Source organism: Gopherus evgoodei, chromosome 7 (genome assembly GCF_007399415.2).
Source record: "Gopherus evgoodei ecotype Sinaloan lineage chromosome 7, rGopEvg1_v1.p, whole genome shotgun sequence".
Taxonomy (NCBI): Eukaryota; Metazoa; Chordata; order Testudines; family Testudinidae; genus Gopherus; species Gopherus evgoodei.
The window spans coordinates 123,127,645-123,147,478 of NC_044328.1; the positions used below are offsets into that span (position 1 = coordinate 123,127,645).

The 19,834-nt window shown below is 41.2% G+C and overlaps 1 protein-coding gene across 2 annotated transcripts in view; it reads left to right on the top strand.

Annotated features, from left to right (window-relative positions):
- Positions 1 to 469: 469 nt before the first annotated feature.
- The window catches only part of SUCLG2 (succinate-CoA ligase GDP-forming beta subunit), a 225,025-nt gene continuing 205,660 nt past the window's right edge, over positions 470 to 19,834 (top strand). The window contains exons 1-2 of one of the 2 annotated variants that reach the window (XM_030569524.1): positions 470 to 573; positions 3,610 to 3,753. In XM_030569524.1, the coding sequence (XP_030425384.1) occupies positions 490 to 573; positions 3,610 to 3,753 (228 nt within the window). In that variant the 5' untranslated portion in view covers positions 470 to 489. The remainder of the gene's footprint in view (positions 574 to 3,609; positions 3,754 to 19,834) is intronic. The other variant, XM_030569525.1, reaches the window with a different exon arrangement.

Consider the following 19,834-nt stretch of genomic DNA (forward strand, 5'->3'; position numbering starts at 1 on the left):
ACAGCCCCTCCCCCCCAGACACCCCCAAATCCCTTCCTGCTACACAGCCCCTCCCCCGTCACCCCAAAGCCCTCTCCCTATACCCTACCCTCTCCCCGACACCCCAAATCCCATTCCCAGACACCCCAAAGCCCCCACCTGCTACACAGCCCCTCCCCCGTCACCCCAAAGCCCTCTCCCTGTACCCTACCCTCTCCCCGACACCCCAAATCCCATTCCCAGACACCCCAAAGCCCCCGCCTGCTACACAGCCCCTCCCTCACAGACGCCCCAATACACAACCCCTCCCATAACACCCCAAGACCCCGCACAGCCCCTCCCCCCGACACCCCAAAGCCCCCTCGCGCTACACAACCCCCACCCCACAGCGACACCCCCCAACCCCAACTCCGCTCCACACACCCGCGCCCGAAGGGAGGGGCCGGGCCGGGCCGGGCGGCTGCGGCGGCGCCTCCCCCGGCTCGGGGCAGCCCACGTGGCCCGGCTAAGATGGCGTCTCCCTTGGTAGCTCAGGCCGGGACCGCGCTGCGGGGGCTGGCTCGCCGCTCCGCCCTGCTGAGGGGCAGTTTGCCGGTGAGTGCGCCCGCCCCGGGCTGTGCGAATGGGGGTGGGGGGTGCCCCGTTCTCCCGCGCGTGCCAGGTCAATGCCCCCCCGCCCCCTCTCCTGGGGGGGTGATCAACGATTGTCCCCCCATGTCTCCCTCTCTGTGGGCGGGTCGGTCAGGGGGGGTCCCGGCACCGCCCCCACTCCTGGCTCCTTGCCGTGGTGGGAGCTTAACGCGCGCCCATCAGAGCACCCTGCCTGGGCAGCTCTGCAAAGTGCTCTCTGTTTATCCCCGCTTCCTGTAGCTTCCACTCCGTGCACCCCATGAAGTGGGTTTAGCCCACGAAAGCTTATGCCCAAATAAACGTCTTAGTCTCTGTGATGCCACAAGGACACCTTGTTGGTTTTGCTGATACAGACTAGAGGCTGAAATCTGCAAAGTTCACAACCCTCCTGTTTCAGAAGTTTTCTTCTTTTTCCGCTCTCCCCTGCTGTGCTGTCAGCGGCAGCCCTTGTCCTAAAGTCAAGGGCAGCCCCCTGCAGTAACCTAATAGTGGCACAGAGGTTATCTGATGTTTAGGGTTATGCCCCTACCGCTTTACAGCAAATGAGGTATATGCAGGATTTGTCAAAAATATGCAAAAAACCAGGTACCTCCAGTGAGCATGGACACATCTTCCTGTTTAGTTGATGGAACTTGGCTTTCTTCTGACTTAAGCAGTGTCATTTATTTGGGAGTGTATTAAAATCTTAAATACTTACATGATATTATGTTTGCAGAAAGAAAACAACAAGAGGATTCTGATCATGCTTCCTTTTGTCCATGTAAACCTATAACAAGTTGCAGGATCACATCCTAAGGCATAATCTACATTTAAAAGTTAGGTCCAAAGTAAGAACTGTGCTTGAGGTGGGGAAATTCCCACTCCTGAGTGCAGTAGATAAACTGACTAAACCCTCTGTGTAGACACGGCTAGTTCAGTGAAATAATTTTTCTGTCGACCTATCTGCTGCTTCTCATGGCAGTTTCAGGAAGGAGGATTACGTTGATGGAAAAACTCCTTTGGTTGCTGTGGGAAGTGTCCACACTATCACAATAAAGGAGCATAACCATACTATTAACATGGCCAAAATCAGCAAATGGAAAGTTGTTTGCCTAGTTTTATTGTGTTTGACAGCTACTAAGTATCAGAGGGGTAGCCGTGTTAGTCTGAATCTGTAAAAGCAGCAAAGAATCCTGTGGCACCTTATAGACTTCTGCCTGTATGCTCTCTCAGCTATGAGAGGATTTCTATTTCCTGCTTTCTAATCTTCTGTTTCCAAGTTGTGAGTATTGTTCATAAAAACAATAAGGGTTATTGTTTTTTTCTTTTGTATTTACATGTCTATAGTTGCTGGAGTGCTTTGAATTGTATTCTTTTTGAATAAGGCTGTTTATTCAATATTCTTTTAAGCAATTGACCCTGTATTTGTCACCTCAATACAGAGAGACCATTTTTTATGTATTTTTTCTTTCTTTTTATATAAAGCTTTCTTTTAAGACCTGTTGGAGTTTTTCTTTAGTGGGGAACTCCAGGGAACTGAGTCTGCAGCTCACCAGGGAATTGGTGGGAGGAAGAAGTCAGGGGGAAATCTGTGTGTGTTAGATTTACTTGCCTGACTTTGCATTCCCTCTGGGTAAAGAGGGAAGTGCTTGCGTTTCCAGGACTGGAAATAGAGAGGGTGGACTCCCTCTGTTTAGATTCACGGAGTTTGCTTCTGTGTCTCTCTCCAGGAACACCTGGAGGGGGGAAGGGAAACGGTTTATTTCCCTTTGTTGTGAGACTCAAGGAATTTGGGTCTTGGGGTCCCCAGGGAAGGTTTTTGGGGGGACCAGAGTGCCTCAAAACACTCTAATTTTTTGGGTGGTGGCAGCTTTACCAGGTCCAAGCTGGTAACTAAGCTTGGAGGTTTTCATGCTAACCCCCATATTTTGGACGCTAAAGTCCAAATCTGGGACTAGGTCCAAAACGTCTGTTAGTCTATAAGGTGCCACAGGATCCTTTGCTGCTTTGACAGCTACTAAGTTTCACTTCTGTTCTATGTGCAAGGCTTATATGACCTTTTTCAAAATGTGAACTGTAGATTTAGCTCTGAAAATACATGCCTACTGCTTGTTCGGATTTCCCATTTCGGCTAATTTATGTAGAAATCTGGTAAACTGAAGAGAGTTCCTCTTTTGGGAGCCTGTTTGATTACAAAAGGCTGTCTGAGCAATGTTGTTATCCATTTTCTTGGTATTGCTTAATGAGGCCAAAATTAACATTTGTGTAATTTTAACCAGGATGTGAATATTATGGTTTAAATTAAATTAAAAACTACCTTCTGATAACTATCTCCAGATGGTTTCTAGAGTAGACTTTTTAGTTTTGGCTAATTATTTCATCTGCAAATCTTCCCTCCTAGGTGCCCGCTCCTCGTTTTCTTAATACAAATATAAAGTGTATCATGGCTGCTCATTATTATCTTGTTAATAGCTATTTGACGATGGTGCAGAATACAAAGATGTATTTTAATTAAATCTATTGTTAATTGTTTTTAACTGTGGAAGAACTCAGCATAATGCATCATTTAAACAATGCAGTAGTAAAGACACTATATTTCTAGTAATGTTATCATGCCTGGGATGGTGGAATAAAAATAAAATGGGAAGACCAACACATTTGCCCTTGATGCTCTTTGTTCTAGGAGTATAAATCCTGTAGGCTTCTGTGGGAATTGCACTTGTATAACTAAGGGAACAGTTGGGTCTGTGATGTCCAGGGCACACTAGTTTACCTGAGAAGGTCAATAATTGATCTACATGCCATAGTTTTGTGGTCTTAGTGGCATTATGAAACATTTAATGAACCACTTCCTATAGTCTTTAAATCAGGCAAAACTTCCCTGTAAGTTAATGGGAGTTTGGTGTTCACCAGGACTGCATGCTAAGGGTGTACAGTAATAATCATGGGGATAAAATTAGACATGCATTGTAGACATGGTATCATTGGCAGCCAGCTGCTTTATTTTTCCTTTTTTATTAGGTCAGTAGCTGCACAGATATTTGCTTTGGTCCATGCTTCGGAGTATTAAGTATTTTCCCAGCAGCAAAGCCCTCTAGAGCTAACAAAGCATGTTTCCAGTCCTGTTCTGCTCTGCAGGTGTCATTCCTGGTAGTACAGTATTATGTGAGTTTTATTTCAGATAAAGTATGCTGTTGATCCTGAACATCACTTAATGGAAAAGAAATAGTACTTCTATGTCTGCCTGGACCATCTGTAACCAGAGGCAGATTACATAATTAGACTCATAGACTTTAAGGTCAGAAGGGACCATTATGATCAACTTGTCTGACCTCCTGCACAATGCAGGCCACAGAATCTTACCCACCCACTCCTGTAACAAACCCCATAACCTATGTCTGAGTTATTGAAGTCTTCAAATTGTGGTTTGAAGACCTCAAGCTGCAGAGAATCCTCCAGCAAGTGACCCGTGCCCCATGCTGCAGAGGAAGGTGAAAAACCTCCAGGGCGTCTGCCAATCTGCCCTGGAGGAAAATTCCTTCCCGACCCCAAATATGGCAATCAGTTAAACCCTGAGCATGTGGGCAAGACTCACCAGCCAGCACCCAGTTCAGTTCACTCCTAGTTCAGTTTTAAATCTATGTACCAACTATATCCATCTTACTGTTCTATAAAGTAGTTAAATGGTAAAAGATCATGGATGTAGTATTTGACAGATTAAACTGATATCCAAGGACACACTTTCATCCAAATGTAACTACTGTCAGTCTTGTATGTTAGCCCCAAGAGCATTGTTGGTGCTAAAGATGTGATCCTGGCTGGCACAAGATGCTTACAATGTATAATCCTGATTCTGCGATATTAATTGCAGAGGCAGATGTTTGCACCTGTCCGAAGCTGTATTGACTTAAGTAGGGCTTAGTGGTGGGTGCAGAGATTTGTCCATGTAGATCGGTTTGAACAATAAGACCCAGATCCATAAATGTATTTGAACTCTTAACTTCCTTTAATTTCAGTGAAATTTGGAAACCTAAATATCTTCTGAGGATCTGGGCCTTGTAAACTGTTACCACAGGTGACAGGGCTCAGTTCTGTGAGTAGGCCCACAGAAGGTAATAGAATTATTCACAGTAGTAAGCACTAGATCCTATAGCGCTTGCAAGAATGGGCCAAAATGGGATACAATGCCTTCAGGTGTGTATGTTCAGTGTCTTGCACAATATTGATCAGGGCCTCTGCATATTATTGTAATAGAAATAAAGAACAGTGATTATAAAGGTTTTTATTGCATTTGTTCCATGATTCCCCCCATTTAGCTTCTAATTCATTAAAAAATGTCTGTAGTCCAGTCCTTCAACCAATGTTTGTAACCTTTAACTACTGTGAATAATTTCACTGATTTTGATGACACTATACAGGTAGTAAAGTATATGCTGGATTGGGGCCTTAATTTGGACACTTTGTATATAGAAGCAAGGACTGTGTAGGCCCCTCTTGCTGTCTGAGGTGGAGCTCTTTATTGTCATAGTATCCATTTGTGAATATATTTGTTCTGGAATTTAGCCCACTACCCTGTAATCTTGGTGATTTATTTGCAGAAATGATTTTTGTCTAGAATGAGTGTTGTGTGCTATACAAAAATCATGGATCCTTTTCCTTGTTGCCAAAACTGATTGCACTGGTCATTACTGTATTGGAACAGAAAAGTCATTTGAATGAATGTGGGTGGTACTGCCTTTGAAATCTTCAGGAACAAACACATTCCTCTATAAAACTTAATTTTAAAGGAGCAGTATATAGTATTTAGCCTTGTCTTTTGTCATAGTTCCTGGTTTCAGAAATGATACGACCTTTCTTACACATTAACTTTCTGTTGGTTGTTACATTTTTACAAGGGTTAGAGTAAATTTCGTAGCCAGATTCCTAACTTCCTTTCTCTTATATTTTTAATAAATTATGCAATGGTTCTTGCTTACAGAGATTATATCGTATCAAATTCTTCAGGAAAAATAAGACATGGATCTCAGTTGTCCGCAGTGTCCCCGTACAAGAGAATGCAGGCCCACTCTTCTTGGAGCAATATTTATAAAGAGCTCTGAAAAATACTCTAGAGACCATTCTGTGACACATTTCAATGGAACCCACTGCACTGCGAGCCTGCAAGATTGAAGTCTCCTCTTTTCTTGAAGTGGGAGTTGGGTCCTATGGGAATATAGAGTGTTTTCAAAATAGTCTCAGAAACAGTGAACTAAATTTCAGCAATGAATATAAACAAGGGATAATTGAGACTGGATTATTACAAACTGCTCAAGGCAATTCTTCAACCTTCTAGTGCCAAGTGCATACTATATGACATCAAGTATCAGAGGGTAGCTGTGTTAGCCTGGATCTGTAAAAGCAGCAAAGACTCTTTGCTACTATATGACATATATGTCTAGAAGAGCATTCATTGTGAATCCTTATTCTCAGGCTCTGCCAACATGAAGAATCCCCTTCCATGGTATAAATCTTGTCAAATCTTTAGGAAAGATTCCCTCTTTCATGCCTCATTGAAAATGTCAGGTTATGATTTAGTGACAGGAGTCGCCTGTAAAAACGTGCCAGTTGCCTTAGCAAAATTAGCAAGTTTTTAAGGGTAACCACTGAAAATCCATTAAAAGTCTTCCATTGTTTCTGCAAATGGAGAAGACTTTCCAACCAGCGTAATAGTATCTGAAGAAGGTAGTGATACAAATAAAATTCATGTTCTGCCATACCACAAATGGATATATTGAAAATAAATTATAGCCCAAAAGCAGAATTCTCACACTTTTCCTCTTGGGTCTTTAGCTCCATGTAAATTATTTAAACCTTTTTTGGAGATTCAGACTATACTTCAGTTTGACTCGTTGTGAATGACAGATTTGCCCTTGAGCTCCAGTTGTATTATGTCTAGAAGGCCTTGAACTCTGCAGGCATGCAGTGCATGAAAAGCTCACAGATTTTCATGGATTTCCTTGCAAAAAAACAAAATGTGGAACAAACCTTTGGCCCATTCCTCCTGTGCTAATTTGCAGAGACATGACAGTTCCATTGGACATTATGATAAATCTGTTATGGTATGGGGAAGCAGTGGTTATTACTGCAAACGTATTTTTGCCTTGGTCAGATAATGTATGTTGGGAAATCTAACTTTAGATAGGCCCTGATCTTGCAAGTAATTCCATGCAGATAGACCCTTGTGCCTTTAAGACAGTGGGACTCTGTGCTAGTGACCACAGCTTTATTTAAAGGCAAAAAGAACTTTGCCATGTATCTACTTTCTATTCTGCTTCCACTGAGCACTTTTCAAACTGTCTTTTAGGTATCTAGCAGAGCATGTGTGAGTGAGACAAAGTCAGATGGACAGAGCACTGCAGTGAGAGCTGAGAGGGACTTCTGGGTACTCATTCTGATTGTGGCACTCTGAGGATAAGGACACTCATCCTCCCTGCCTTAATTCCCAACCAGTTCACCTAAACAAATGTCACCTCACATGGGTATGGTTTGGCTTAATTAGCAGTTTGTAAAGCCTAGTATAAGAATAACTATTGGTACGAATCTACTTTCTAAAGTACTATTTGTAGCCATGGGTAGAGACAGTCCCTGGAGAATCAATATTCATTTGGTGCTCTTTGAAAGAGTTCTTATATTGTATAGATATCCAAGTCACTTCCCTCCTATTGCCTTGGTTATTTCCCTTCCTCTGGCACGGTAACATGTTTGGTAATATTATGCCATATTCTTGCAAAACATTAGGTTAACAGAAAATTTTGTTTAACCTCCATTTGATTCTGTTGTCTACCAAATGACCTGCAGAACAGATGTCATGAAGAATGCTTAGGAGTTTGAGCCTGGGTCCTTAATAACCACTGTCTCCTTATATACTTATTCCTCTCCTACCCTGTGTCAGGCTGGAGTAACTATTCCCTGTATATTTTCTTTGTACCCTTTATTTTTATTTTTTTAAGGAGTTGACTGTCATTGCGAACTGTCAATTCCTTGCTTTTTAGGGATGTCATTTTGTTAAATCCAGCTCATTGTTTTGTACAGTTTTGTGGTTACTTAACCAACTCCTGCTGAGTGTCTGACCACGCCTTCAGTTGAGTATCTGAGTGCATTGTTCCCTCAGGCAACCCAATCTCTTTTTTGTAGCTTCAAGCATATACTTCGCAGCTTTGAGCATATACCCTAAGGAACTACTCCAGCAAATCCAGTTCTTTAATATGCTCTGCTGAAGAAGCAAGCTTCTAGCCATCTGCTGAACCAGTTTATCTGTACTGTCATCTTTTTTACACAAAGTTCTTTAGTAAAATGTGAGGCTTCATGATATAAGCATTACTGGTTATGACAGTAACTTAGAAGCTGGTAATTATGCACTGATCCATAATTTAATATTTATTCAATTAAAAATCAGATCAATAGTTTAGAGACTTGGAGTTATGGGATGAAATTAAGTAGAGAAAACTTTAGATTGAATATTGAAGTATTTTCTAACAGTGGCATTTGCTAGACTGTTGCGCAGGAAGGGTTGGTACTCCCAATTGCTTGTGCCATTTAAAAGAAGAGATTGGACAAAGCACTGAACACATACTGTAGGCAGAAATCCTTCCTTGGTGTGACGATGTATATGATAACCTGAAGCATCTCTATTTTCTGATTTATCCTGCTGCTGATGACATAGTCTCACATAACAGCCAAATATTGTTGATTGTCTAAAGGGAGAATTCAGAAAAGTTACAGATGGTAATGATAACATATTTATATACACAAACATTTATTTGTAAGGACAGATTTATTTTACATTGTTAATCTCATTGTATGTTGATTCAGAGAACAAAAGATATTCAATGAACATCACCTTTGTCTGCAGGGGAATTACCAGCTTTCTACTTGGTTGAGTCTCTCTCTCTCTCTGTGCTTGCCCATAGACTTCTCAAACAGCAGCAGTGCTCCATCTTCCAACATATTGAATTAGCTTTTGTTTCTTTTTGTCTGTCTTTTGGTGACCTGACAACATATAAGTCACTATCTGCAGAAATCATAATTACATCCTCAGTGTTGGGTAGATGCATAGTGGACTGTGTCTTAAAACAACTCTTTTAATTTATGTAAAGTTCCCTTTTTAATATCTTGGGGTCCATAGAGCATATGATGTGTTTCAGGGGTCCCTAACGCGGTGCCTGTGGGCGCCATGGCGTCTAAGTGCACCCACGTACTGGTTGGTTGATGAGCATCCGCCAATATGCCGCTGACAAGCTGTGTCATCCAGAGCTGCTGATTTTCGGCGGCAGCACCTCTGGATGATGATGCTTGTCGGTGAAATTCCACCGACAAGCAGCAATGTCGGCGGATGCTTATTCACTGCCACGGTCCTCTGTGGCTCATCATTTGATGCCCGCCAGACAAAAAAGGTTGGGGACCACTGGTGTATTTAATGATTCTGTGACAAATTCTTACAGAAATATAAAGTCCCTGATAGTAAGTCAGCATTCAAAATTAGGCCTGTTCTGTGAATATGAAGTGTTAAATTGGTGCTCTGAAAGTCATATATTCATTTGTGTGTATTGCATGAAACACACTTTCTTGAGGTTTTACTTAATTTGAGTAGTACTGATTATTGATTGGCACTGGAAAACACAGTAATTTAAACATTCGCTTCTACCCTCTCTGTCCTGCATAATTAATGGTTCAGGTTTAGTTTTTGTCTTTTCATAATATAAAGTCATGGATTCTTGCTGTCTGCCAGTGAAGGACCAAAGGTTATATACAAGTTCTTATCAGTTAAATGAGGTTGTACAAGCTGCATTGTAAATGTTGCAACTTCCCTGTGTGCTTTCTTGCTCTGCAGAATGAATGTGACTTTTTATATAGTGCCCATGCAATTTAAGTTAATAAAGCTGAGATTCATCTTAAAGGTGGTGTAGTAGATGGAATGCTGACCTGCAGGATTCAGTGGACCTTAATTTATGTCCTTATCCCAAACTGAATTAGGTTTTTATGATTAAACTGTACATGGAAGAGTTGCATTTGTCTGGAAATCTCGGAAAGAGTCTCAGTAACAGCAATTTTAAAAACACCCAGTCGTGTGTTGTGTATTCAGAATACTTTAGGAACAATAAGGAAGCTCTTAGGAACAAAAACTGGCTAAGATGAAAAATGGGAAGGTATTACAAGAACAGGTAAACTCTAGAGTATAGATAACGAGCAGTAGCCTCAATTTGTGTTGCTGAAAAAAGAAATATTCTTACTGTTGTTTAGCTTAGCTATGGTACCTAACTCTTGTCCACTTAAATTCTCTGTGAGATGTCAGAGACTTAGATGAATTCTGGCAGGGAAGTAAGGGTAAGGGAGATTTTTGAGCATGTTTGTTAACTCTCCCTGGTTGTCAAAGATTTTTGGCTAAAAAATGAAGCAGTACATTAAACACTGGGCACAAATTACCAATGAAACATTTCATTATTCTTTTAGATCTTCCTCTATGGGGTCCAGAGACTAAAGAACAATTAAATGGCAGCCAGGAAGGCAGTTACTGCTTAACAAAAGAAATAATAAAAAATCTCCTGATACACAATATTGGCATGAAAGAGTCTGGTAAAGGAAAAATGGACAAGTGCCATGACTGATACCAGCAACTGGACGAAGAGTATCTCAAAAGACTTAGGTGGTACTGATGGGGAGATGGAGGAACTGCCCCTTATGTAACGTTGCATTCTATATATGTGTGTGTATATATATATATAGACATCTCTTTTATAGACCACTCCTATAACAATGAGCAAACTAAGACAGAGGTTAAGTGACATGCTTAGTGCCACAGATGTAGTTGGGGCCAGAGCCACGTTGAGTGTTGAGGGGCTCCTGACTACCACTCCAGTCCTCAAATACAGGACATGAGCCGCTTCCCCTCTCCTCCCTTACTCCCATTTTTGAAATGTCCAATATGAAACTGGTTTGAAGATTTTGAAGATTTCAATAACTCGATCCTGGGATAGGGGTTGTTATAAAATTGGATGGGTGGGGTTCTGTGGTCTGCCTTGTGCAGGAGGTCAGACTAGATGATCAGATTGGTCCCTTCTGACCTATGAGTCTATGAGTCTATGACTGTCCGGTTACTGATCGGCTCATCTACCAACAGCTGAGTGTTCTCGCTCTTCTATTCATTATGTACTGTCTCTTATGCAAAGTTGGTGTGGGTTGGCATTGGGCTTGCAGGTGACCTGTTACTTAGTGCCTCAGTAATGTTATCAGCTGACAGGTAGGTAGTGTTTTTAGCTGCTGGAAGAAGACACTTCTGATGGAGGATTTCTCTTTCTACTCCGTCAGTTCACTGATTAGCTTTTATTGTACAATGAACTTCCCTAGGTCTAAATGTCTCAATCATTTCAAATGACTGAGCATATACCGTGCATGTGCCTGCATTTCCAGGAACCAAGATTGCTTTGTTTTAAAGATGACTTAAAAATAAAAGTCTATTTTTCTGACGTGTTTGATCAGTGATGTGGGAAATGTAGAAATCTACTTTAAGGTCAAAGTCTCTGATGATGAAGAGATAACGCTGTTTGCCAGAAGCTGGGAATGAGCAATAGGGGATGGATCACTTGATGCTTACCTGTTCTGTTCGTTCCCTCTGGGGCACGCGGCATTGGCCACTGTCGGAAGACAGGATACTAGGGTGCTAGATGGACCTTTGGTTTGACCCAGTATGGCCGTTCTTATGTTCTTAACACTGCTTACAATGTTCCAGACCCTTGCTTTGGGATTTGATGATGACAGCAGTGTAAATTTCCATCATGTGGTTTTCCAATACCCAACATGACTAATTGAGAAATACTGCTAAAAAGTGACCTGTGATAGGTGGAAAATGCTTGTAACATTTGGTCCCCTATTCCAGCCACACCAGTATCTGTGTGGCCCTTATTTAGGGGCTTGCCTCACTCAATAATTTTTGACTTTTCAGTTTCTCCCCCACTGAATAACTCAGGAAATCAGAAGGTTGCATTCCTTCATGGATGTACTATGCTAACTTGAGCATATTTCAGTCTAGTCCGTGGAAACTATCTAGTCTGATACTTCACAAAAGGGAGCTATGTAAACCCACCTGGATTTAGTGAACAGACTTGCATGTCAAAGTACACTTTGGACAGTTCTGTTTATGTATTATATTTTCCTCTATTTCTCCTATCTATTACAATGGATATTTGCATCTTTATTGTTTAAAAATGTCATGCTGCTAGCTGCTCAACATCATAGTCCACAGTGGTGATGTGATTAGATACCATAAAGATTATTAGTATGTGACTTCAAGTAATTCAGAACAGGAGCAGAAAATTTCTTAAAATACTTCCATTTTATGCTTGATTCCCTAGTAAACACAAGAGAATACAGGAACATATTGGCCACACTGTTTCTAAATTGAATATTTATCTAAGTTTTCCATAAAGTGTCAATGACTCCTGTCACCGTGTCTTTGTGGGTCACATCTGAGAATATCAAATTCAGGACAAACTGTTGAGAAATAGGGCTGGCACACCCCAAAATGGGTGGTTATTCTCCTTTTGAGATATATCAGACCAGCAACAAAAGTAAACTTCTGTTTGACCACACTGGCTAACAAGAAGTCAGAAAAGGAGTTTCCTTAGGCATTCCAGTCCTGGATTCAACACCCAGGCACTACACTTAAAGATGAGTAATTATTAAAACCAGTTTAATTAAATCAAAAGGTGGTTCTGCCCCTAAGGGACCAGGCACGCACCCAGGTCAATATACAACTCAGATCTTACGCAGTAATCACGCTGTTGCCAATCTTTTAGTATCTAAAGGTTTATTTATCGAAAGAAAGATGAAAGTTAAAATTGGTTAATGGAATCAAATATTTACAATAAATGCAAAGTTCTTGGTTCAGGCTTGTAGCAGTGATGGAATAAACTGCTGGCTTAAGTCAAGTCTCTGTTTGCTTCCAAATAATTGGAAGATCCTCAATCCCTTGGTTAGAATGTTCCCATTAGTATAATGGAGATGTTTTCAGGGCCTTTTATAGCTTCTGCCATGTGGAGAGAAATCCATTGTTTCAAACAAAGCCCTCAGCACAGCTTGTGGAAAATTACAGGTAGCAATATGGTGTTTGGAATCACATGGTCAAGTCACATGTACATGCATAATTTCACTAACAGCAGAGGGCATAACCTATACTCTAGTTGTTCACATGAAAGTCCATCAGGCATGGATGGGTGTCTTCCATTTTCCATTGTGAGTTAAGCCGCTTAATTTAATGAGCCCCTTAATTTGAATAGTCTCTTTAAGATGTGCAGGCTAAATACCTTGTGGGCGTTACCCCAAGTGCAAACATATTTGAAATAAAGGTATAGAGCAAATGCTCATAACTTCAAATACAAAAATGATACATGCATACAAATAGCATAATTGTATTCAGCAAATCATAACCTTTCCAGGGACACCTTGCTTGGCAACCTTTGTACAAGATTTGTTGCAATTATATAACTTCATATTTTAATCAGATAACGTTACAACTCCTTAACAGACTTTTTAAAAAATATATTCTGTAATGTACAGCAGTATTGAAAAGCTTTGTTGATAAAATGATTACTTGAGTTAGGAATTCAGAAGCATTTCTGACCAACTAATTGGTCGTTGCTTGGGTTTCTTAAGAATTCAGAAAGTTTAAATTGGGTTGAAGTAAGTTTACTGAAAATTCATAGGAAAGCGTAGTCTGAACATCATAAATGTTTTATCTTTTTGTAGGTGGTAAAACAGCCTTGGATTTTCTTTTTCTTCTGGCTGTATTAAATATGCAAAGCATTTCTTCAATGTTATATTTTGCATAAAAGTGTAATTTTTACCTTGTAGAAAAATTATGAAGTTAAACATTTTATAAGATGAGAGCAAAAATATTAAATTTCCCCTTAAGATATTTAAAATAAAAGGAACATTTCTAATTTATGTGGAGAAGATACTTCATTTCACTCTTTCAATTAGTAATGCATATCACCAACAATCATTTCTTTGTAAAGGCAGGGAACGTATTACAGTATTTTCTGTGACTGATTACACAGTTGTATATTGCAGTCTATTTTCAGTAGCTACTTCAAAGCCCCTATTCTTAGGTCCAGGAAAGCTGCCTTTCCTAAAGCTTTGAATTTTAAATAAGTAAAATGGCCATAATTTGACTAAAAATAATTACTAATGTAAAACAGTGCTATTGATAGCTAGTCCATTGACAAACTAGAATTGAATCTGTGAATTTTTATTATGCTTACATTTTATCCAGAAAATAGGCTTATTTAAAAGCAGTGAAAATTGGGTCTAGAAATGTGAAGATGCTCCGAGGGCCTTTGAGTTGTAAGCATATGGATGCTCAATAAACAGCCTGAGTGCTGATTTATTATATGTTGAAGTTTTGTAAATCCTGTTTGTTTAAAAACTGTCGTAACTATTCATTTTGCAAATGTTTTCGGATTTAATGTGGCTGTGTCACATTAAGCAACACAAGGTGGGTGAAGTAATATCTTTTACTGGACCAACTTCTGTTGGAGAGGGAGACAAATTTTCAAGCTTACACAGAGCTCTTCTTCAGGTCTGGGAAACTTACCCAGGCTTGGTCTACCGTAGGAATGTATGTTGGTGTAACTGTGTTGCCCAGGAGTGTGGAAAATCCTTCCCCCTGAGCGACATAATTATGTCGACCTAACCCCCGGTGTAGACAGTGTTGTGTTGAAGGGAGGCTTCTCCTGTTGACATAGGTACCATCTCTCTGGGAGGTGGAGTATGGGAGAAGTTTTCCTGTCAGGTAGCATCTTCATTAAGTGCCATAGCAGGACAACTGCACCACTGTAAGTGTAGACAAGCCCTCAGAGCTAAATACAAGATAAACAAACAGATTGTTTAGCAAAAGTAGTTAACGCACATTTCAAGGGACCATTCAAGGTGAAGTGGCCTGTTAACACGCCTCCAGGCATAGGGAGGAAAGGAAGGGGTCGGGAAGGCAGCTGGCTGAGGTGAGGATATTAGATTGTTGTGATAAGCTATAATTCCAGTGTCTGTATTCAGTCCATTGTTTTTAGTGGCTAGCAATGTTATGCATTTAAGCTCTCAGACTCGTCTTTTGAAAGTGTTGTGTAGGTTTCCTTTGAGAATGAGGACTCATAGGTAGGGTGACCATATTTCCCAAGGTGAAAATGGGATGCTCTGTGAGGCTGGCCTGAACCACTTGGTGTCGCCACTGACCTGAGGTGCATCCCTCCGCCCCGTGCAGGGCTGGCATTGCTGCTGGCTCTCCTTCCCCCCCGAATCTTCCTCTCCATCCCACTTTTTTGTCCAGACTGGCCATTTGGCCCGTTTTGCTCTTGCCAACTGATCATACAATCTTACATTGGTACAACTACATTGCTCAGGGGTGTGAAAAATCCACACCCTTGAGCGACATGGTTATTCTGACTGAACCCCTGTGCTATGTTGATGGGAGGGCTTCTCCTGTCGATAAAGCTACCGCCTGTTGCTGAGGTGGATTAACTATGCTGATGGGAGAAGCTCTCTTGTTGGCATAACTGCGTCTTCACTGAAGCACTGCAGGTTTTTTTTTCCTGGAAGAATTCTGCGCCACTGCGCACATGCAGAATTCTTATCTGGCACAGAATTTTTTTCTGCAGAAAAGACTTTATGCCCGAGAAGTGCTGCAGTTCCGCCTTTTATCCACCGAAGGCCATTGTGGTGAAAGAACAGCCAGTTGTGTTCATCACCACACTCTGCCCCCAGATGCGGGTCAAAACAGACAGAGTGGGGAACACAGGGCTACTGTGGGACGGGGGTGTCACAGATTGAGGTTCAGAAGGGCTAGTTGGGGAACAGACTGACGTGGGCTCAGAATTACAGCATTGAGCCAGGGGCTGAATGGGGGGGGGTCGGCCTACAGGGAGACCTTATAGCGGTGCAGCTGCAGCGGTACACCTGAGCTGCGGTAACATCTGTAGTGTAGACTTAGCCTAAGCTTCCTAGGTCTGAAGAACAGCTCTGTGTAAGATTGAAATCTTGTCTCTCTCTCACCAAGAGAATTTGGTCCAATAGAAATATCTTGCTTCAACCACCTCTTCTCTCTAATGTTCTGGGACTGACATGGCTACAATAACACTGCATATGACACTTAGCAAGCCTTGTAAAATTCTACTTGCCTGTTTGCTGGGGATATGTAGCTTATTTTTAGGGAGGCCAGTAAAGTGTCTTTAGTTTTGTTGACATCCTCATTGTAGTAAAGGAGATTTGCTTACTATGTGAAAAGCACTATAGAAGAGCTAAGTAGTGGTGGTAGTATTATTTTATTTATTTATTTACAGTGTGGTTTTAGGCAAGTCGTTTAGGCCAAAATATTTCAAACAGGAGTGCATAAGATAAGGCTAACACATTTCTATTTAGATTAGCTTTTTAGAGTTGCTAAGTGCCCACAAATTCCAATGAATTCATTGGGCATTGTCGGTGCTCATTTCTTCTCAGAATTATACTTTAAATGCTAGGTATTATCAGTGTATCATATGACTTGCCAGCCTTTACAGTGTGCCATCCTGAGGGATTTTTTTGCAGTTTTTCTGTTAACATGTAAATAAAGAGTTTGATGCTCTCCTGCATCAAAAATCTACTTGGTATGGAAGAGGGGGAGCTGTGAGGATTCAGCTATGGCTCCTTGAGTCTGTGGGCTGATATGCATGGCCCAGCAGCTGTTCAGATTTATGCTACTTGAGTATTGGCAGCGTGGAGCCTGCCTCTCGTTACCCACGACATGTCCCCTCTACCAGTGTGGGAGTGGGCAGATAATGCAGGAACTGGTCCTGCCAACTTTATTTCAGCTGAAGCTCACCCACCACTCCAATGGAGGAATTGTCAATCAGCTAGTAACAAACTGGATCAGAAATGGGAACCTGGCAGGGTTTCTCTCAAGGTGTGGCGCAAGCCTGAGCCTATGAGATACCATTGGTAGTTTTATTATTGACTGTAAAGGAAGACTGAGTTCGAGGGGAATAATCATAAAATACCTCTGTATACAATGGGTTTGTGTGGACTTACAGTATGAGTATTACATGAAATTTGAAGTAGTTAAGGCGTTAACATGAATTAGAAGTACTTTCTTACCCCAGCTTCCTCACCATGTCAGGTAAATCTAAAGGCTCAGTTTTAAAATGTGACCTAAAGGCATCACTAGAAAAGAACAGCATGTTTTTCTTGAGGTGTAATCCAAATGATTTCTGTAATCTAGGAACATAACACCAAACTACATTATTGCCAAGAGTGAAAAGGTTGGACTAGGGAACAATCAGTTTGCAATCAGAGTGCTTATAAAAGACCAAGGAGCACAAGGCAAAATCAGTTCTCGAGCATATAGCAGGACAGAGAGAGACAATGAAAAATGGTCCTGAAACCTTGAAGTTAAAATGTTTCTTGTAGTAAGTAACTGGCAAAGATCAGTTAAAAGTGGTAAATGTGTTTATATTTTTGTATAATTAAGGGATTGTCAGTCCTCCCCTTGCTGCCACAAGCTTCATTTCCTTTAGATATTTGCAAAGTTTAAATAATTTTCCTGCATTTCTAATGGCAGCAGCTTGGAATATTCAAGTTATAAAGGGTATTAATGTTTCTGAAACATTTTGGAAAACTGGGGAGTTGCACTGTGTGTGATGCTAGGTCTCAGGATTTGAGAAATGCTCTCTCTAGTAGCTAATAGGAAGTTTTCCTGGGCGAGAACTGGCCCCTTCTGAAAATCCTAAATTTCCTTTATCTTTGCAACCACAAAGGATTTTTTTAAAGATCTTCAAAGGTTGAACAGAACATAAACCAATTCAGTGCTGTGTTCCAGACTCTCCTCTGCTGCCCTGGTTGCTTCTACTTATGCCAAGATGCAGTGTGGTGCTGCTGTTTCAAATCCAGTTTTGCTCTGCTGCTGCTTGGCAAAGCTTTGAGAAATGTTAAAAGGTGGGCTTTAGGGAACAAGAGAGAAAAACCCACAGAAATCTCCACTAGTCCCCAGTGTCTCCCTTCCCCTAGGAAGTAAGAGGCTCTGGGGTAGGGGAAGGGAACAGAGAGAATGCTGCTGCTTTTTTCCCTCAGCCTTTGGGTGTGTGGGCGTGTGTATCTGAGGCCTGTTCATAGAAGGTGTAGCCTTCCAGAGTAGGAATCCTAGTACCCAGCTTATTTCAGTAGGAGATGTAGGCATGCCTTCCCACCTGGGCAGTTGGGATGCCTAATTTTCATATCAGTCTTTGGCTAGTAGGTTAGTGCTCTGTCTACCAGGTGTCTAGTAAGTCCTGTATTTCAGAGGATGGATTATGGAACTTGTGTAAATGGGGAGAAAGTGCGCAAGTAGACACTTGGTTATGTGTGTTGGAGAGTGACTGATGGGATACATTTTAAAAAAGCATAGGTAAGGAGGAGAAATTATTGGGGAGAAGGAAGAGTGGAAAACAGTGGAGAGTTAGAGAACACAATAAAGAAGGAAGACACATCTAGCAGAGGGAGGCAAACGAGAACCAATGGCTGAAAGCTGAAGCCAGACATATTCAAGTGAGAAACAAGGCACAGATTTTAAAGAGGATTAACAATAGAAACAGACTAGCAAGGGAAGTGGTGGATTCTCCATTTCTTGATGTCTTCAGATCAAGAATGAATGCCTTGTAGGAAGTTATGCTGTTGTCAAACACAAGTTGAGGCTCAATTCAGTGGTACTTGGGTGAAATTTAATGGCCTGTGACATACAGAAGGTCAAACTAGATGATCTAATGGTTCCTTTAGGCCTTTAACTCTGTGAATCTATAAGAAGTAAAGGAATAGAGGGAAAGAGGAACAGACTGAAAACAATGCAGGAAAAAATACACCATGCTCCACTGTAAGGAGGGGGCGGGGGAGGAACCATGGAGTGAAGCTGGGAGGGCAAAGATGCAATCCTAAAAGCGAGAGAGATGTATTAATTTCCATCATTACATGTTTATAATTAGCATATTGAGCAGCATCTGACAATTAACTACTAGTCTTAACTGTTTCATTCCTTTAAATTGCACGGAGACTGGCCTTGGTGAGAGGAGGTATGAAGTCACAGGCGTTTAACACACTGGGAAGTAGGCTTAGTCTTTTGGCTAGCAGGTGTTTGGATAAAAATGGGTGTTTAGACACTTTTTTACATGTCTGTGTTTTTGGGAAAAAAAAGTTTATACTGCAGAAGGGGGGAGGGATAGCTCAGTGGCTTGAGCATTGGCCTGCTAAACCCAGGATTGTGAGTTCAATCCTTGAGGGGGCCACCTAGGATCTGGGGCAAAAATTGGTCCTGCTAGTGAAGGCAGGGGGCTGGACTTGATGACCTTTCAAGGTCTCTTCCAGTTCTAGGAGATTGGTATATCTCCAATTATTAAAAACCTTATAGTGTTCACAAAATTGGCATAATTAAATAGCTTTTGCCATGCTAGTATAAGTAAGGAACGCTTTAATAGCTAAGTGTTTCACAGAACTGGAAGGGACCTCGAGAGGTCATCTAGTCTAGTCGCTTGCACTCATGGCAGGAGTTAGTATTATCTAACACCTGACAGGTGTTTGTTCGACTTGCTCTTGAAAATATCCAATGATGAAGATTCCAGAACCTCCCTCACCAATTTATTCTAGTGCTTAACCACCCCAACAGTTAAGAAGTTTTTCCTAATGTCCAACCTACACCTCCCTTGCTGCAATTTAAGCTCATTGCTTCTTTGTCCTATCCTCAGAGGTTAAGAAGAACAATTTTTCTCTCTCCTCCTCATAACAACCTTTTATGTACTTGAAAACTTTATCATGTCCCTTCCCGGTCTTCTCTTTTCCAGACTAAACAAACCCAGTTTTTTTCAATCTGCCTTCAAAGGTCATGTTTTCTAGACCTTTAATCATTGTTTATGTATAGGTAGATATAGAATGTAGTGACTCTTTTTTAAAATGGAAATCACCACATGATCCAGTCCAGTCGTTTTTTTGTTGGAGGGGAGGGATACAATGGAAAGGAAGTAACAAGATTTGGTCAGGGAAATAACAAGTGCACTTATGGGGAAGAAGGAACGATGGGAGGAGGACTGGGGAGAAGTATGTCAACAGAATGCATATAATGTGATGCAGAATGACTTGAAGGTTTTGTCACTCCTGCTAAGCTTAATTTGTGTTTAAATTCTATGTATGCTGACGGGAGGATAGATATCTTAAGTCAAAATGTTTG